Genomic DNA, 18453 nt, shown 5'->3' with positions numbered 1-18453 from the left:
CGTACAGACAGATGTAATTGATCTCAGCTGTTTCTAGTATGTATGAAAATGGCAATATTTATAGCAGTTCACAGGATATATAGTTGTCTATAAACCACCGCTGCTGAGCTAAAAGTTGCTTTATTCACAAGTCTTCATCATCATCACAACCATATCACACGTGAGTAGCTTTATAGCTATTAGGAGAAGGCCTTGAAACATGTCTATAAAATTGTAGCAACGAGTAGCTATGATCCAATATCATAGTACGGGATGAGGAAGTTTAATGAGTTGGGGAGGTTGTTTTTTGTACTAGTGGTTTGGCTGCGGTTGAGTACCAGGGCTTGCTCGCAGCCACAACAGCGAGTCCCTTGCTTCTTCATTTTCGGCGACTCGTTGGTGGACAATGGAAACAACAATCGACTGATCACACTTTCTAGGGCAAACTATAGGCCTTATGGCATCGACTTTCCGCAGGGTGTCACCGGTCGCTTCACAAATGGCCGAACCTATGTTGATGTACTAGGTAAGGTGAATGTGTACGCACATCAATTTCTTTTCATTGAACATCATTCTTCAGAATGTTTAGTGACCAAGGCATTTTAGTACCTTATCAAGATACTAAGCAGCTCTTATACGTGGTTTCTAGGTATGCCTTGTTACTGTGAACTGAAATATTGTAATCTAACACTATTCTTGTGGCATTTGCAGCTCAGCTTCTGGGGTTTCGAAATTTTATTCCACCTTATTCAAGAACTCGTGGAGCTGCACTTATGAGGGGAGCAAATCTGGCATCAGGAGCATCTGGTATTCGAGATGAAACTGGAGATAATTTGGTAATAACTAATAATATCTTTACTCTGACATTCATCTATATAGTTATCACATTTCAGAGTTAACTCACTCAACTGGTACCTAGTTCTTGCATCATGATGGTAATATCTTCTTGTCTGCATGATACGTTGAATCCTTTTGATTTTGGCTTTTCTGCGACCATTATTTAAAGATTTTCGTAGTGCATGTATGTAATATTTTGTTTCCATGTACGTACAGGGAGGTCACACGTCGATGAACCAACAAGTTTCGATCTTTGGAAATGATATACTGCCAGAAATGAGAAGGTTGTTTAGAGGAGACGCCAATGCACTAAACAGCTATCTCAGCAGATGCATCTTCTATTCTGGGATGGGGAGTAATGATTATCTTAACAATTATTTCATGACTGACTTCTACTCGACCAGTTCCGATTTCACTACAAAAGCTTATGCTGCAGCACTTCTTCAGGATTACTCGCGCCAGCTCACTGTAAGTACTTAATCCAAAAAACCATCACCAACTGTTGTTCCAAGTGTTTGAAATACCCAACATATCAAGGTCATGTTGGGAATCTAGTTTCAAGATAATAATATATATTATATCTCTATATATGACCTAGATTTACTACTAGATGAAAAAACAAAGTCTCTAATAACTAGATTATTTGTTCTGTGTTTTTCTTCAGCAACTGTATTCCTTTGGAGCTAGAAAAGTGATCGTCACAGCCATTGGCCAAATTGGATGCATACCTTATGAACTAGCAAGATTTCGTGGAAACAGCACCCGATGCAATGAAGACATCAACAAAGCGATTGTTATGTTCAACTCAGGGCTTAAAAAACTTGTTGACAATTTTAATGGCGGTCAGCTGCCTGGAGCCAAGTTTGTCTATGTAGATGCCTATCAAAGCAACGTTGATCTCTATAAAAACCCAAATGCTTCTGGTACATAACTACATACTTTGCATGCATAAATTTCCAAAACATTTTCTACTTTATCTCTAACAGCTTCCCATTTTTGCAAACTACATCCATCGCTAGATTGACCATGATTGACAATATAATACGCCCAGATATGACTTTGCTATACCAAAACTAGCTAGTATACGTCCGCGTATCTAACCTGCTGATTATGAAAAATGGTATACGCAGGATTTGATGTGATAGACAAGGGGTGCTGTGGAGTAGGAAGGAACAATGGGCAGCTAACTTGTCTACCTCTTCAAGAAGCTTGTCGAGAACGAACAAAGTACTTGTTTTGGGATGCCTTCCATCCAACCGATATAGCAAACGTTGGCTTTGGCAGGGCAACATTCAGTTCCGGGCGATATACATATCCAATTAATATTCAACAATTGGCAATGCTATAAGGGGTTTGAAACTTCAATGCATAAGCAAATATGATTGTTCTCTCATGTTGTTGAGCACTTCAACATATATGCTTTCTTTTGATTCCTCATTGGCTCATTGCTGGTAATAAAAGGTTTCTTGTGTTTTACTAATTTATTCTTGCACTACCTGTACCTTAAGTCTAAAATATCTTTCTTAGAATCGTCCCAACAACTCTCAGATCATCAGTTCTTCTAATAACATAAAGAACACCAAAATAGAAGTGTGTGGATGCCATTGCAATAAGCAGTACCATGAAAAATCATACAATGTAGCCAAACAAAAATGGATAGAGCCAAACGATAAAAACCAGAACAAGCATGATTCCTATCTAGGACAGATGATAACCTGTCCACTCATTAGTTAATTGATTCGATGTCAAGAGCGGCAAGCTGCTGAATGTTCATGGGGTAAACCTGGCTAGGGTCTCCACTGAAAGCTTTCCTGCCAAGTAAGATGTTCACTGCTGCGGTTGGGTGAAACGCATCCCAGAACACGTACTGGTCACGATTTGGGCAAGGTGTTTGCATTGGAAGACATGTAATTTGCCCTCTGTTACGCCCAATACCACAGCATCCACTATTCGCGACACTGAATCCTATTGCAAGTACAAAGATTAGAAGAAAATCTACCGGCTTATAGCTAATTCTATGAAGAATAAGATTGATGTAGCATTGTAGATGATGGCGAAGCATACCATAAAGTCTAGCATTGGCGATGAGGTCTTCAAACATTCTAGCAATGTCAAGGTAAATGAACTTTGAACCAGGTAAGTTGGTATTAAGATTGTTGATCATTGTTCTCACATTTGCGTTGAAAGGTAAAACAAGGCGATTAACATCTTCTGAGCAGCTTCCATTTGGACTTTGGGCCAAGATACTTGGTGTGCAACCCATCTTCCCAACTCCCGCAATAACAAATTTTCGCGCACCAAGATTGTAGAGCCTCTGTAAAATGTCATATTCAGGTAAACTGTTTGGTAACTTTAGCTTTATCAAGGAAATTCTGTTTTTGCATAGCTTGTGTCACATTCTGGACAGATCTCTAGTAGAGATAGGAGGCCTCTATATATAGTTATATACAACAAGGTAGACTCCACTTCTATGAAAGAGACTGTCAGCCGATATGATCTAAGAACATGGTCTTTCTATACTTATATATTCCTCAAGGAGAGATGAAATTCTTACAGTGAGGTCCTGAGTGTATTGTTGAACCAAGAGATCAGCAAATTGTTGAGCATTATATTGATTCTTGGTGTCATAGTTGGGCATAAGGTAATTGTTTAGGTAGTCATTGCTGCCCATTCCAACAAAGAAGATGCACTTTGCAATGGACCGGGCAACATCGTCTGCGCTCAGAATCTCTGCTATCTGATCAAGTGTGGTCTGGAAGTTCCTTATTTGTCGACCAAAAGGAATGCGAGCCTCCTGACAAAAACAATCGATTTTGAGACCAAATTATTCCATTAAATTGCTCCCTATGAACCACAGATTGTGTCTAAAGGCTGATGTACAGAAATAACACATGCATGTATACACATATATATGTTGTTCATCTCAACTCTTATGAGTATTATCCAAGTCGATGTAGAGTACAAAACAATGTACACTATCATATGGGACAACATAACATGACTCTTTTGCTTGGTATGATAGTCCCCCTAGTGTACTCGTTAAGTTCTTACAAACTGATTACTTAAGATTTCCGAATTATCAGTTTTTATAATATGATTATCTACTTTCTTTTTCTTTTTCCTTTGGCTTTTTTTTTTCTCTCGACAATATTTTGGTCTAGTCCCCCTTGTTATGTCTTTTATCTTTTATTCGTGGCTGGGTTCCAAACCCCTTAAAAAAAAGGGACAACATAACATGTTAATTGTCAAACACATGTCTAATGGTCTTTTGCAGATATTCGGAGTTAAAGATGAGGAAACTGTCTTCTATATATTGACATGGTGGAGTAAGGCATGCAATAGCTTGAGGAAGCATCATCTGCCTACCTTATAAACAAGATAAGAACGGAGCAAATTTTATGAGCTAATCATTTTATTGAATGAAGGTAAAAATTACGTACAAAGTTTCTGCCAGTGTCATCAAGGATTCCAGCGGCTGCAGATGCATAATTGACACCATGAAGGACTTGATCTCCAGATGCTTCAGAGTAAGCAGGAATTAAGGGAAGTCCTAGCAATTCAGCTGCATGTGTATATACCATGTCAATTAGTTTAAAACCACTGGCTACAATCTCCAGAAATAAGAGTAACAAATTCAAAGATGCGCCTAGTTTTTGTTCAAAAATAATACTAGTCCATCCTAAGACTGTTAAATTAATCATATTTGAAGAGAGCTAAAGTATTAAACAACATGCAAGAGCCACGAATTCGAAGGAAGCAGAGACCGAGTTACCTATTTCATCAACCGTGGTGTAACCATTGCTAAACCGGCCAGTTGCTCCGCCGCTGAAATCAATTCCATAGGGAGGATAGTTGGCCTTGGCAAATGAAGGGAGGTTGTTGTTGTTGCCATTGTCGATAAGAGAGTCTCCGAATACGAACATTGCAGGCACCATTTCTTTCCTCCCTGCTTCAGTATCACCACCTTGACCCCAAGCTACTTCAGCCTGCTGCAGCACCATGAAGTACAGAACAAGCAAAGCTGGAGAAAACAGCCTAAAGTAATGCTTAGCCATGAAGGAATGTGTTTTGAGTTTGATGCAGAGGAGAATGAGGGAAAACGAGAGTAGTTAGGGAGAGATCAGAGGTGCGTGGTGTGTATGTTCACCCTACTACTGGTAGTCGGGTATTTGATGGAATGAGGAGTTTTAAATAGGCGTGGTAATTCAGGCAGTAGTTGTGACTGTTATTAATGTTTTCACCAGTTCTCCAACACTGTAGTAAATACGAAATAACTTCCAACTTAAATTCTGCAGTCCTGAAAGCTTTCTTGGAATTTTTACACCCTCGTTTTGGCTTCTCTTTGTTCTTCTCTTTCTCAGAAAAAACAAGTCAACACGCATAGCTAAAAAGCTGAATGGTTACGTTGAGCACATATGGACTATGTAGATCGAGGCAGCAGTAGTCATGGCATGCCTGTGAGGGAGGAAGAGATGATTGGTGATGATGGTGGTGCTCAGTCCCATTCCAGGTACCTCATTATTTGGTTTCATGAAAGTTTTCAACCTTGTTTTGCCAAAACTAGGAGAGGTTGTTGATTAATATATTGCGCTGCTGCTCCCTGGTAGAGGCATCTATCTGAAGTGGGTAGTTGTGGGTAGTTGGTGTAGCTCAGCATTCCTATGTAGAAAAAAAATATATATGACAAAAGCACAAACTCGTCTACATGTTAGTCATTACAACATGAGCTACTTCAGCTAATATAGTTTACACATTATACACCTGACTGCGAATTGTTGATCTAGATTAGTAGTGTCGGCAGATTAGTAGTGATCACTTAGACACCGTGGGACATGGCTTAATGTCTCGGTTTTAGATAGCGTACGTACGGACCAACATGTAGATTAGTGATGATCGGTTTATTAGTTCTCTTTTATATCTATATTGATAGAGAAATTCTTACGTGCCTCAAACGCACCACGTGTCCCGTGCGACCGGCCACTCCTCTGTTGACACGTGCTCTATAATTCCATGTTGGTATAGTAAACCTAAATGACCGACAAAAACACCATCTTCGACCAAGTGGAACTGCAGCTTCCACCCGTTGCAGCCGCACGTAAAATGCATGTGGCTCGTCTGGAGCAGCCTTTTCTTGATCAGCCTCTGTCACCGCTTCTTCCTTAGCGCGCCAACAGAGCCCTACCAGAACTTTGTAGATTATGAGCCTAGAGAAATTCTTGCGTGCGTCAAACGCACCACGTGTTCCGTGCGACCGGCCACTCCTATGTTGTCACGTGTCCCATAAATCCACGTCGGTATAGCAAGAGAAATGGACAAACGGAAACACTGCCATCTCCGATCAACCTCTCTTCCTCCATACTCCGGCAATCCCTAAGCAAGTGAGCAAGGTGTCTTTCTTTATTCTTATTCACGAATCTTGATTCATTCTTGAATCTCTAGGGGTTTTGGGGTTCATTCTAGAAAACCCATATCGGAATTTGCTCAGTTTCGGTCGAAAACGGCCCAACTCATACACCCATGTCGTCTTCTTCCCAGCACCCTTTCCTCCGGCAAGGCTTCTGGAGCCGCCGATGGCCTCTGCAATTCAAGACTCACCAACTGCAAAGATCGACTGGCTGAAGTGGCCGGCGTGACCGCCGCCGTGTGTTGCTACTCCCCTTGCGGGCTGGTCCATCTCCTGGTGCTCGTAATCTACAAGGTTCAGGCAAGGCTCTGCTGGCGCGCTAAGGAAGAAGCGGCGACAGAGGCTGATCAAGAAAGGGCTGCTCCAGACGAGCCACATGCATTTTACGTGCGGCTGCAACGGGTGGAAGCTGCAGTTCCACTTGGTTGGAGATGGTGTTTTTGTCGGTCGATTAGGTTTGCTATACCAACGTGGAATTATAGAGCGCGTGTCAACAAAGGAGTGGCCGGTCGCACGGGACACGTGGTGCCTTTGACACACGCAAGAATTTCTCTATAACCCATCCAAATTTTGACCGGGCGAGTGGGGACACTTGCCCCACCTGTACTTTTGATTTTGCCAACGAGCTTCATATATATGGCCTTTATTAACTTGTTTAGTTGTTTTTACCACATTATCATGACTGAGTGTTAGATCCATAACATACAATATTGAGTTCTATTATTGAGTTGCATAAAAAATTATTAAAATATAGGTATATTAGACTAATTGATAATAATATATTTGACTAAAGTCTTCATATCAATTTCATGTCATAAATTTACTATCATTCTTGTTGTCGTAAATCCTCCGGTCATCTCCCGCTTTCTGACTCTTTGAGATTCGTAAGAACATGGGCTTGTATCCTTTTGCAACTTTTCATGACACCTATTTTAAGCATAATAAAGTTGTGTCAGGATCCCAAATTTTTTTTTTCACTTCGCGCAAAAAAAAAACTATAATATTTTGGCCCCACTTGTATAATTTTCTAGTGTCCACCACCGTGTAAAAGCTAGTATTAAACAACCGATGTGCTACAGAAAGTCAATTATAAGTAGAAGGAAATTGAAATTTACACATATTTGTTTTACAAACCACACTCCTTTCTTTTTATGGTAACTTAAATTTTGTTTGTAGTAACATGTGTTTTGTCTCATTCTAAAAGTTTTAACTAAAAGAAGAAAAGATGAGTGTAGGTTGTAAAATACGGAGGAGAGATTTTCTAATAAGAACTATCTTCTTGGGGACTAGTTGAAAATTTTCTAATTAATTATTAATTAGACTTATTTTCGGTCACATTTTTTCATCTTAACCGTTTAGATTTTAGGTCTATATAAGTAGATTACGTTTACAAATTTTCATCCAATTTAGTAATTTTTAAGGTATTAAAATAGATCAAATTAGTGAATGGACGAAAATTGTCAAACATGAACCGTTCAAGTTCATAATGAGTAAATCACATTTATAAATATTTTTAACGATTTTCAATTTGAACAAAAATTTACAGAAATGATCTATTTATATATATTTACAACCTAAACGGTCGAGATATAAATCTAAGATTGAAAAATAGGTGTATCAAAATAGTCCTCAACAAGTCTTCAACAAAATAGTTCTCATTGTAAATGTCTCAAATAAGGAGTGCAAATTTCACTCCCCGTAGTAGAATTCACGATTACCGTGACTTATGCCACCAAACCAAATCCGTGGGGGTTCATCATCTCTTTTTTTTTTTTGTTACAATTTTTTTTTCAGATTCCAACTTAAATGGAAAAATTTCAAGTAATATATAAAATAAACTAAAAAGGCAGCTGATAAACGAGAAAATGCTTTGAATCATCAAACGGCGCTCAAGGTTAAGTCGCTTCCCCAGTATCATACCAAGTTACCAACCACAGTGTTTCTTCATGGAACTCAAAACCGAGCGGCCGCCGGTCACAGTATCCTTCCTTCTATTGCACTCGTCTCAAATTACAACTCTTTATAGCATACCAATTGGTATTATGAATTTTCCCGCCACCGTGTCACTCAGTAGAGTTCAGGAACAACTGAATTGTTATTAAGTTAGATACCGAGTTTGTGTTCTGTCTGCTTAAGATGCTTTGTTCGAGGAAAATCATCCATCGGAGAGCTTCTGTTTGCCCTTGTGTTTTATATATTGTGCAAGCATCATATGCTAGTTTAAGTTCAGCTGGGTTGTTTGAATCTCATGTTCGAAGTTATTCGAGTTTTGGGTATGTTAGTTCTCATTGTTTGGCCAAACCCATTGTGCAAGATTGTGTTTTGAGATTGCCCAAAAAATCTGAATTTGGAATTGGTTCATTTTCGACTATGGCTGGAACAATCTTGGTCCAGGCTCGAGACCCGGCTAAGTTAAATGTGGAGATACAGAATGCAGTTGATGAGAATAGACTAAATGATGCCTGGAGGTTTTATGAGCAGTATATGGAGATGGATGGGTTTCATAGGAAATCTGTTGTTAATAAGCTTTTAGCAGGTTTTGTAGAAAGCTGTGATGTTGAGTGGCTTGAGAAGGCTTATGGGTTGGTTGAGCAGGTTGTTGATGAAAGCAAACTAAACTTGTTGGAGAGGAATATGCTGATTTATGTTTCATTTGGTCTTGCGAGAGCTGGATTACCAGTTCCTGCGTCGACTGTTTTGAGAAGAATGGTAGACATAGAGGAATACCCACCTGTTGCTGCTTGGTCTGCTGTCTTGGCATTCATGTCTCAGACAGCTCAAGGGGCTTATGTTGCTGCTGAATTGATTCTGGAGATAGGTTACTTGTTCCAAGATCACAGGATTGACCCACGTAAGAAGTGTAATGCGCCTTTGGTTGCTATGAAGCCTAATACTACTGCTTTCAACATTGCTTTGGCTGGTTGTCTCTTGTTTGGAACAACCAAGAAAGCAGAGCAGCTCCTTGACATGATGCCTCGAGTTGGTATCAAAACGGATGCCAACTTATTGATACTAATGGCACAAATTTGTGAGAGAAATGGACGGAGAGATGAGCTTAGCAAACTGCAAAGGTATGTGGATGAAGCCCATGACCTAACTGATGTCCAATTTCGCCAGTTCTACAATTGCTTGCTGGTTTTGGAAATGCTGCGGAAAGCAAAAGAAGCAAGAGGTTCTCTTGCAGCAGCAACGCTGGTATTTGATGCTGCTGGAAGGAGAAACAAGTCCCCTCTGGCAGTTAATTCTGAATTCTGGCATCATTCAAGCCATGGAGAATCATGTGCTGATAATGGAGACAATAGGTTACCTGGTAACCGTTATTTATCTTATTTAGAGTTCTCTAGGGATAGAAACTTCTTGAGACTTGAGGCTGAGGCTAAGGAAGTACTGGGAATTTTGTTAGCTAAATTACAAAGCCAAGTTGAATTGGTAACAACTGACCGTGGTATCCTCCAGCCAACCGAAAAAATATTTGCAAAATTAGTCAAGGCCTTTCTGGAAGCAGACAAGACCAAGGATTTGGCAGCCTTTCTTATAAAGGCAGAGAGAGAAGATAACCCAGCTTCCAGTGATGATTCAGCCTTGGTTCATGTCATCAATTTATGTATATCGCTTGGATGGTTAGACAAGGCACATGACCTTCTTGATGAAATGTGCTTGGCTGGTGTAAGAACAGGTTCTTCTGTATACGGTGCACTTTTAAACGCATATTGTCAAGCAAACCAAGCAGGAGATGCAGCATCACTGTTAAGAGATGCTCGTAAGGCTGGGATCCAGCTTGACGCAAGCAGTTATGATGCATTTATTCGATCGAAGGTGCTTCAAAATGATACACAGGGGGCTCTTAATTTGTATGCAGAAATGAAAGAGGCTAAGATTCCAAAAGCTGGTCATCGGGAGTTTGAGAAGTTGGTGAAGGAATGTGCAGAGGGTTGTGAACCGAGGTTGATGGTAAAGCTGTTGCAGGAAATAAAGGAAGGGCAGACGACATTGGAATCTGCGGTCCATGACTGGAACAATGTAATCCACTTTTTCTGTAGGAAGAGATTGATGCAAGATGCTGAGAAGGCTCTGAAGAAGATGAGAAGTTTGGGGCATGCCCCAAATGCTCAAACTTTTCATTCTATGGTCACTGGGTATGCTGCTGTAGGAGGAAAATATATAGAGGTAACAGACCTGTGGGGAGAGATGAAGTCTCTTGCGTATAACTCCTCAATGGAATTTGATCAGGAACTCCTGGATTCCGTTCTTTACACTTTCGTGAGGGGTGGGTTTTTCAGTAGAGCAAATGAAGTTCTGGAAATGATGGAGAAAGCGAAGATGTTTGTTGACAAGTACAAGTACAGAACACTCTTCCTGAAGTACCATAAAACACTACACAAAGGCAAAGCTCCTAAATTCCAGACTGAATCCCAACATAAAAAGAGAGAAGCGGCATTAGCGTTTAAGAACTGGATAGGAGTGTGCTGATTTAAGTTTGTATTATCTGTTTCGTGCACTCCTTGGCATGAATTTTAAGAAACTTTGTGCTAAGGTTGTAAGAGGGTCTGACCTCAGAATAATGACGCATGATCTTGTGCAGCAGCTATCAAATCGGATCGAAGTTTGATATGGACCAAAAGAGTGTGTTGGTCATATAAAGGGAATAATTACCACCACAGGCACCACTACAGTTTAGAGTATCTGAGTGTTGACATGAAGCATCCTCATTTCTTAGGTAAAGTATTGTGTATGATCATAGAAGATTTGAGTCCTTATTATGTGAATGTCTTGGACTCTTGCTTTTCTGGGCATAAATGACAGAAGAGACCTGTTGTTGATATAGAAAGATGACTAAGAATAAGTTACTATACATAGGATTTTTTCACTGTGCCATTATGCTAATTGATACAACAAATGAAACCCAACCCAGATCTTTGGGGAGGGGTATGGTGAATTATTCAGTAGGTTTTACTTTTTCTTGACTGTGAGTATGTGCGCATGTTGTTTTTTTTTTGTTTTTTTTTTTGTTTTTTTTTTTTGGTTTTTTGTTGTTGTTGTTGTATTTGTCTTGACTAGTTGAATATTCCTGAATACTCAACTGAACTACTGAAGGATGGCATTGTTTGCATTATGTCAACTCAAACATCTTTGGTTGACCAGATGATGCTACTGGAAGTTTGAAATAGCGAAACACTGAAACAGTTAGTTTTAGGAACCAACGTTGCAGATTATTCAAAGGCGCAACAGTCATAATGTATTCTCTTTTATTATATTTTACTTTCAGTACCTTTATGCTGAGCCTTGTAGCCTTCACTATTTGTTTTAGTTCACTTTCAGTTTATTTATAGTGAACCTTGTATCTTCCCTTCTAGTTTGCAGGCATCAACTAGTGTATTTTGTTTATTATGTGTGCTGGTATTTGATAATAACTATACCATATTTGTGCTGGCATTTGATAGGTACTATATCATTTTCCAGGTGACTGGGAAGTTGATGTCGATGTTCCTAAATCTTAGTGGCTTCAGTTTCCTATTGCTATTCCTGATTCATCTGGAAATCATGCCATGGAAAATCTTATTCTTAAGAATTGCATTGGACTGATCAAAATTCATGATTAGATTGGGAAATTGAAGACTTTAGTCTACTTGAATTTGCAAGGGTGTGTAAACCTGGTTGAACTTCCAAGTGATGTCTGTGGCCTGAAAAAACTTGAGAACCTCATCCTCTCTGGTTGCTCACAATTGAAAAGACTGCCCTAATCCATAGGATGCTGGAAAATCTTACTATGTTACTGTTGAACAGGTGCGAACAGCTCGGCAAGCTTCCAGCATCAATAGGACAGTTAAAATCGTTGCACCAATTTCAGATGGTGGAGACTGCAGTGACAAAACTCCCTGAAAGCTTTGGTATGCTTTCTAGTTTGATGGTTTTGAGCATGGGGAAGAAGCCACAAGATGGGGAACCTGCAGAAGAGAAGTTTATATTTCCAGCTTCCTTCTCAAATTAGTCCTGTATGAACTAGATGCCCGTACTTCTAATATATCTGGTGAAATGTTTTGATGATTTTTGAGAAGTTATCATCTCTCGGAACTGTGAATCTCAGCCGTAATAGTTTCTGCCACCTTCCTGCCAGCCTGAGTGGCATGTCTGTCCTCCAAGAACTTCTATTGCCTCACTGTAGAAAGCTTAAATCTCTGCCTCCGCTTCCCTCAAGTCTGACATAGGTGGACATCACAAACTGTATTGCATTATAATTTATCTCTGTTGTTTCAAAGCTGGAGAACTTGACTGATCTGGACCTTACATATTGTGAGAAAGTTGAGGATGTTCCAGGTCTTGAATTCGTGAATTTCTTGACGCGGCTCTATGAGTGATTGCAATGCTTGCTCATCAGTTGTTAAGAAAAGAATCTGACTGCCAGGTTCTTTGGCTATTTTGATGATGAAGAAGCTGACTGCAGCAACTCCACTAAGACAAGGTGATTGCAGCTCTGAAATTTGACCTAGCAAAGATGATGGAATGGCAGAAGAAATTAGATAAGTGAACAATGGCTATATGATTGCTCTACATTTTATTTTCTTCCTAGTGCTTTCTCGACTATCTATCATTGAGTTGGTTGTATCTCTGGGTGTAAAATCATGACTTACAGTGTTCCTCTTTTCATTTCTGTTGATGTTAATGACTTCCTGCTGCAACTAGGAAACTACTGCAGAAAAATCTAATAAGATTTTCCAGCTGCAGTTTACTGTTTTCTCCACTCAAAAACAATCATAGATATTTTGTGTAATTCAATTTCAGTTTGAGTTCTTCTCCTTGCATATTTTGTAGGTTAATCTTTCATTTTGCTTCACTATATAAAGTGAGAGATGTTTGATCAATATGTAAGGACTAAGGAAATTATAAGATCTGGAAATATCAATACAGCTGCATGTTCAGTTTGTTTTCAAATCTATATTTTGTTCTTCATACTCATCTTGCTACTGCAAGATTGATTGTTCAATCTGCTCAATCATATCCTGTTACATAACAAGATAGAGGAATCGAATTCTAACATGGTATCATAGCCTATTTGATCAAATATCAACTGGGGTGTATCATCTGTTAGAAGAGATTAAAAACAAACAAACACAAGTTTATTCTTACTGCTACTGAGATGGGTCAATCAGATGAAATAATCAAAGTTCCTATCTTTACAGGAGTGAACTTTGATTATTGGATGATCAAGATGGAAACAATGTTTCTTGGTAGAGATCTGTTGAGCTATGTGCATGAAGGTTACACAGTTCCAACAGCTGAAGAATTGGAAGCTATGACAATAGCACAAAGACTTGAACTGAAAAGTCAAGTCAAGAAAGATGCAAAAGCCCTTGGTATTCTGCAAAATTCAGTTTCAGACGACATCTTTCCTTTGATCTCAAATGAGAGGACAGCTAAAGGAGCATGGGAGGTTCTGAAGCTGGAGCACAAAGGTTCTGATAAGGTTAGAGCTGTTAAAATTCAGTCCTTAAGGAGAGAGTTTGAATATGCAAGAATGAGTGATACTGACTTGCTAGATATTCATTGTACTAAAATAACTAGCATTGTTAATATGTTAAAAACTTACAATGCACCCTTAACTGATGAAAGAGTAGTTGAGAAAATCCTAATGAGTTTGAGCAGAAAATTCGATGCTATAGTAAGTATTATAGAAGCAACTAGGGATATTTCAAAACTAGGAGTTCAGGATTTAGTAGGGACTTTGAAAGCCTTTGATCAGAGGTTAGCTAGTCATGATGAACCAACAGAAAAAGCCTTCCAAACACTTAGCCTTACCCCTAAAACTAGTGAACCATCTGGTTCAAATACCAAACAGAAAAAGTGGAAAGGAAAAGGCAAGAAGTGGGGAGGAAAATCAAATCAGCAAGGAGGAAAGTCAACTTATGAGAAAGGAAGCAGTTCAATCAATCCAAACTATACCAAATGTGCAACCTGTGAGAAAGCTCACTTAGGTGAATGCTGGTTTAAAGGTCAGACAAGATGTCCACATTGTAATAGGTTTGGACATGCAGCAAAAGATTGTAACAAAGGAAATCAACAAGCAAACTGCACAGAGGAGTGTGATGCAAATGTGTTCAGTATGACACAAGCTGAAACTACTGCAGAAAACAAAAATGTGTGGCTTGTTGATAGTGCTTGTAGCAACCATATGACTGCAAATGCAAATCTCCTGTATGATGTGGACTACAACAGCATTACAAAAGTGAAGATGGGAAATGGAATGTTAGTGGATACAAGAGGCAAAGGGAGCATAGCTATTGAAACTAAAAATGGGAAAATGTTCATTAGAGAGGTGATGCTGGTTCCTGACCTAGACTCAAATCTGTTGAGTGTAGGTCAGCTTATTGAGCATGGTTATCATCTACATTTTGGTGATGACTCTTGTCAAATCTTTGAAAGGGGGAGCAGAACAAAAGTCATGGTGGATATAGATATGAAGAGGAACCGAAGTTTTTCTCTATCTCTCAAATATGCTGCAGAAAGTGCAAGAAGAATGGATGTGAAGGATGATCCATGGTTGTGGCATCAAAGACTTGGACATTTGAATTTTAAAAGTCTCAAGTTGCTACATGAAAAAGAAATGGTGCAGGGGTTACCAAAAATTATAGAAGTAAATGATGTATGTGAAGGATGTGCTCTTGGGAAAATGCATACTATCTCATTTCCAAAGAGAAAGGCATGGAGAGCAAAAGCACCACTGGAGCTAGTGCATTCTGATGTTTGTGGTCCAATGAAAACAACTACACATGGAGGAAATAAATATTTTTTGACATTTATTGATGATTATTCAAGAATGACCTGGGTTTATTGCATGAGGTTGAAGAGTGAAGTGTTCACTATTTTTAAAAAATTTCAAGCTATGGTGGAGAGACAATCTGAGTTGAAGTTGAAAAAGCTTAGATCAGACAGAGGTGGTGAATACACATCAAATGAATTCAAGAATTTCTGTGCAGACATTGGTTTGGAAAGACAGCTTACAGTGAGTTACACACCTCAACAAAATGGAGTGGCTGAGAGAAAAAATAGAACGATTGTAGAAATGGCCAAATCCATGTTGTATAAGAAAAAGGTGTCTCTAGAGTATTGGGGTGAAGCAGTTAATACTGCAGTGTACTTAATGAACAGACATCCTACAGTAGCTGTGCAAGGCAAGACTCCAGTTGAAGCATGGAGTGGAAGGAAGCCAAGTGTGAATCACTTGAGGGTGTTTGGATCTATCTGCTATGCTCACATTCCTGAAGAACTTAGAACCAAGTTGGATGAGACAAGTGAAAAATGTGTTTTCATGGGGTACAGTTTACAGACAAAGGGCTACAGGCTCTACAATTTGAAAAAAGAAAAATTGATAATTGCAAAAGATGTTCTCTTCAGTGAGAATTCATCTTGGGATTGGAAAAATGGTACAATCCGAATTAAAGAAGCCTTTGTTCATGATGAACAAGAAGGTCCAGAAGAGTTGGAGCTAAATCCACCACAACAGTCTCCACCTCAGAACCCTCAACAACCCTCACCTGAAAATTCTGAGGCTCAATCTACACCAAGCTCAACACCAATAAGGATGAGAAGCTTGAATGATGTGTATGCAAGCTGCAATGCCTGCTTGTTTGAGCCAGAAAAATTTGAAGATGCAGTAAAAGAAGATGAATGGAGGGCAGCAATGAAGGAGGAAATAAATGTGATTGTGAAAAACAACACTTGGGAGTTAGTTGAGAAACCAGACAACAAGGATGTCATTGGTTTGAAGTGGATTTATAAAACCAAACTGAAGGCAGATGGTTCTGTGGAAAGAAATAAAGCAAGATTGGTGGCAAAAGGGTATGCACAGATACCTGGAGTTGATTTCAATGAAACGTTTGCACCAGTGGCAAGGCATGAGACTATAAGAGGTCTGATTTCCATTGCTGCACAAAAAGGCTGGTATCTACACCAGTTGGATGTCAAGTCTGCATTTCTAAATGGAGTGCTGAAAGAAGAAGTTTTTGTGGAGCAACCACAAGGGTTCATCATAAAGGGCAAAGAGCAGAAGGTGTACAAATTGAAGAAAGCTCTATATGGCCTGAAACAAGCACCAAGAGCTTGGTATGGTGAAATCGATTCCTATTTCACAGAGAGAGGTTTTAAAAGAAGTGAGAATGAGCCTACTCTTTACACCAAAACTGAAGGTACTTCAAGTATACTTATTGTCTCCTTATATGTTGATGATTTAGTATTTACTGGAAGTTGTGAAAAAATGATTTCTGATTTCAAGTCTGATATGATGTTGAAATATGAAATGAGTGATTTGGGAATATTGCATTATTTTCTGGGAATTGAGATAGTTCAAACTGTGGAAGGAATTTTTATCTCACAGAAAAAATATGCAAAGGCAATTTTAGAGAAGTTTAAGATGCTAGGATGCAAGCCAGTAGCTACTCCTCTAGTTGTCAATGAAAAATTTTCAAAAGAAGATGGAAGTGGTAGTGCAGATGAGAGTTTATACAGAAGCCTAGTGGGAAGCTTGCTATACTTGACTGCAACAAGACCAGATATAATGTATGCTGCAAGCTTGATGTCCAGATTTATGCACAGCCCTACTAAGATTCACTATGGAGCTGCTAAGAGAATCCTGAGATACATCCAAGGTACTATGGACTTTGGAATACTGTATGAGAGGAATGTGGAACCAAAACTCTTTGGCTTTTGTGACAGTGACTGGGGAGGAAGTGTTGATGATTTGAAAAGTACATCAGGTTATACTTTCACACTAGGGACTGGTGTATTCTCTTGGGCTTCAAAGAAGCAAAAATCAGTGGCTTTATCTACAGCTGAAGCTGAGTATGTGTCTGCATCGATTGCCACTTCACAAGCAATTTGGCTAAGAAGAGTCATAAATGACTTTGGTGAGAAGCAAGGGTCTGCAACAACTATTTTATGTGATAACAAATCTACAATTGCTATGAGCAAGAATCCAGTTTATCACAGTAGGGCAAAACACATTGCCTTGAAGTTTCACTACATCAGAGATGCAGTTGAAGAAAATGAAGTTGATTTGATATACTGCAATACTGAAGACCAAGTGGCAGATATCTTCACCAAGGCTCTGCCAAGAGAAAGATTTGTATATCTAAGAGGTTTGCTAGGAGTGAAGAAGCAAAGCATTAAGAGGGAGTGTTGATGTTAATGACTTCCTGCTGCAACTAGGAAACTACTGCAGAAAAATCTAATAAGATTTTCCAGCTGCAGTTTACTGTTTTCTCCACTCAAAAACAATCATAGATATTTTGTGTAATTCAATTTCAGTTTGAGTTCTTCTCCTTGCATATTTTGTAGGTTAATCTTTCATTTTGCTTCACTATATAAAGTGAGAGATGTTTGATCAATATGTAAGGACTAAGGAAATTATAAGATCTGGAAATATCAATACAGCTGCATGTTCAGTTTGTTTTCAAATCTATATTTTGTTCTTCATACTCATCTTGCTACTGCAAGATTGATTGTTCAATCTGCTCAATCATATCCTGTTACATAACAAGATAGAGGAATCGAATTCTAACAATTTCAATGCATCTCAGATCTCATCATCAAACAACTAACATCAACACTAAATATGCATGCAGCCTAAAGCCACCGATATAATTTCTTTACTGTGATCAAATCCCCACAATGAACAGAATTGTTAACCATATATGCTACAAAAAAAATTCTCAGATCAAAATGTAAAGCACAAAGAATTAGCCTTCTTTACAACTACAAAACACAATTGCAACAGTGACTTTATACTGCACCCACTAGAGGAATTGCAGCAGGTTCTTGATACAGTCGACTTCTTGGAACCAAATGAGGAGATGAGACAATCCGTATTTGCAAAGTGTTGCACACAAAAGGGTGCTTCAAAAGCATCTCAGCAGTGTACCTCTCCAGAGGGTCCAATATGAAGCACTTCCCCAAGAAATCCTTAGCCTCATTGCTTAGCCCTTCAGGGATGATCGGAATCTCAATCGAAACCCCCCTGCCATATCCAAAGTTCTTCACATCCCAGAACTCCATCCCGGTCAACATCTGCAGAACAGTGCAGCCTAATGCCCAAATGTCGGCCGGCGGCTCCTGAATGTTGTGAAATGTTACTTCTGGAGACAAATACAACTCAGTGCCGTTTATATAATCAGAACGCTTCATCACATTGTACTTGTCAGCCCTCTTTGCCAGTCCTAAATCTCCGATTTTCGCCATGTAAG

At 39.2% G+C, this 18453-nt stretch overlaps 3 protein-coding genes across 3 annotated transcripts; 2 read left to right on the top strand and 1 right to left on the bottom strand.

The window, feature by feature from the left end:
* The first annotated feature begins 252 nt into the window (after positions 1-252).
* LOC126796052 (GDSL esterase/lipase At1g33811) lies at positions 253-2164 on the top strand. Its single transcript, XM_050522819.1, has 5 exons — positions 253-505; positions 691-815; positions 1033-1284; positions 1481-1739; positions 1947-2164. Exons 1-5 carry the CDS (start codon positions 253-255, stop codon positions 2162-2164), a joined length of 1107 nt encoding a protein of 368 aa, XP_050378776.1.
* A 378-nt stretch (positions 2165-2542) lies between these two features.
* LOC126795782 (GDSL esterase/lipase At1g71691-like) lies at positions 2543-4871 on the bottom strand. The gene is made up of 5 exons (XM_050522539.1): positions 4589-4871; positions 4257-4378; positions 3371-3610; positions 2881-3130; positions 2543-2781 (listed from the first exon to the last, which is right to left on the bottom strand). The coding sequence occupies exons 1-5, from the start codon at positions 4869-4871 to the stop codon at positions 2543-2545; spliced, it is 1134 nt and encodes a 377-aa protein (XP_050378496.1).
* Positions 4872-8208: 3337 nt separating this feature from the next.
* On the top strand, positions 8209-11030 carry LOC126796035 (pentatricopeptide repeat-containing protein At1g03100, mitochondrial). Its single transcript, XM_050522798.1, has one exon. The coding sequence runs from the start codon at positions 8357-8359 to the stop codon at positions 10688-10690; it is 2334 nt and encodes a 777-aa protein (XP_050378755.1). The 5' UTR covers positions 8209-8356; the 3' UTR covers positions 10691-11030.
* The last annotated feature ends 7423 nt before the right edge of the window (positions 11031-18453 follow it).

This window comes from Argentina anserina, chromosome 5 (genome assembly GCF_933775445.1).
Source record: "Argentina anserina chromosome 5, drPotAnse1.1, whole genome shotgun sequence".
NCBI classification, from domain to species: domain Eukaryota; kingdom Viridiplantae; phylum Streptophyta; class Magnoliopsida; order Rosales; family Rosaceae; genus Argentina; species Argentina anserina.
This window is presented reverse-complemented; position numbering and strand designations above follow the sequence as displayed.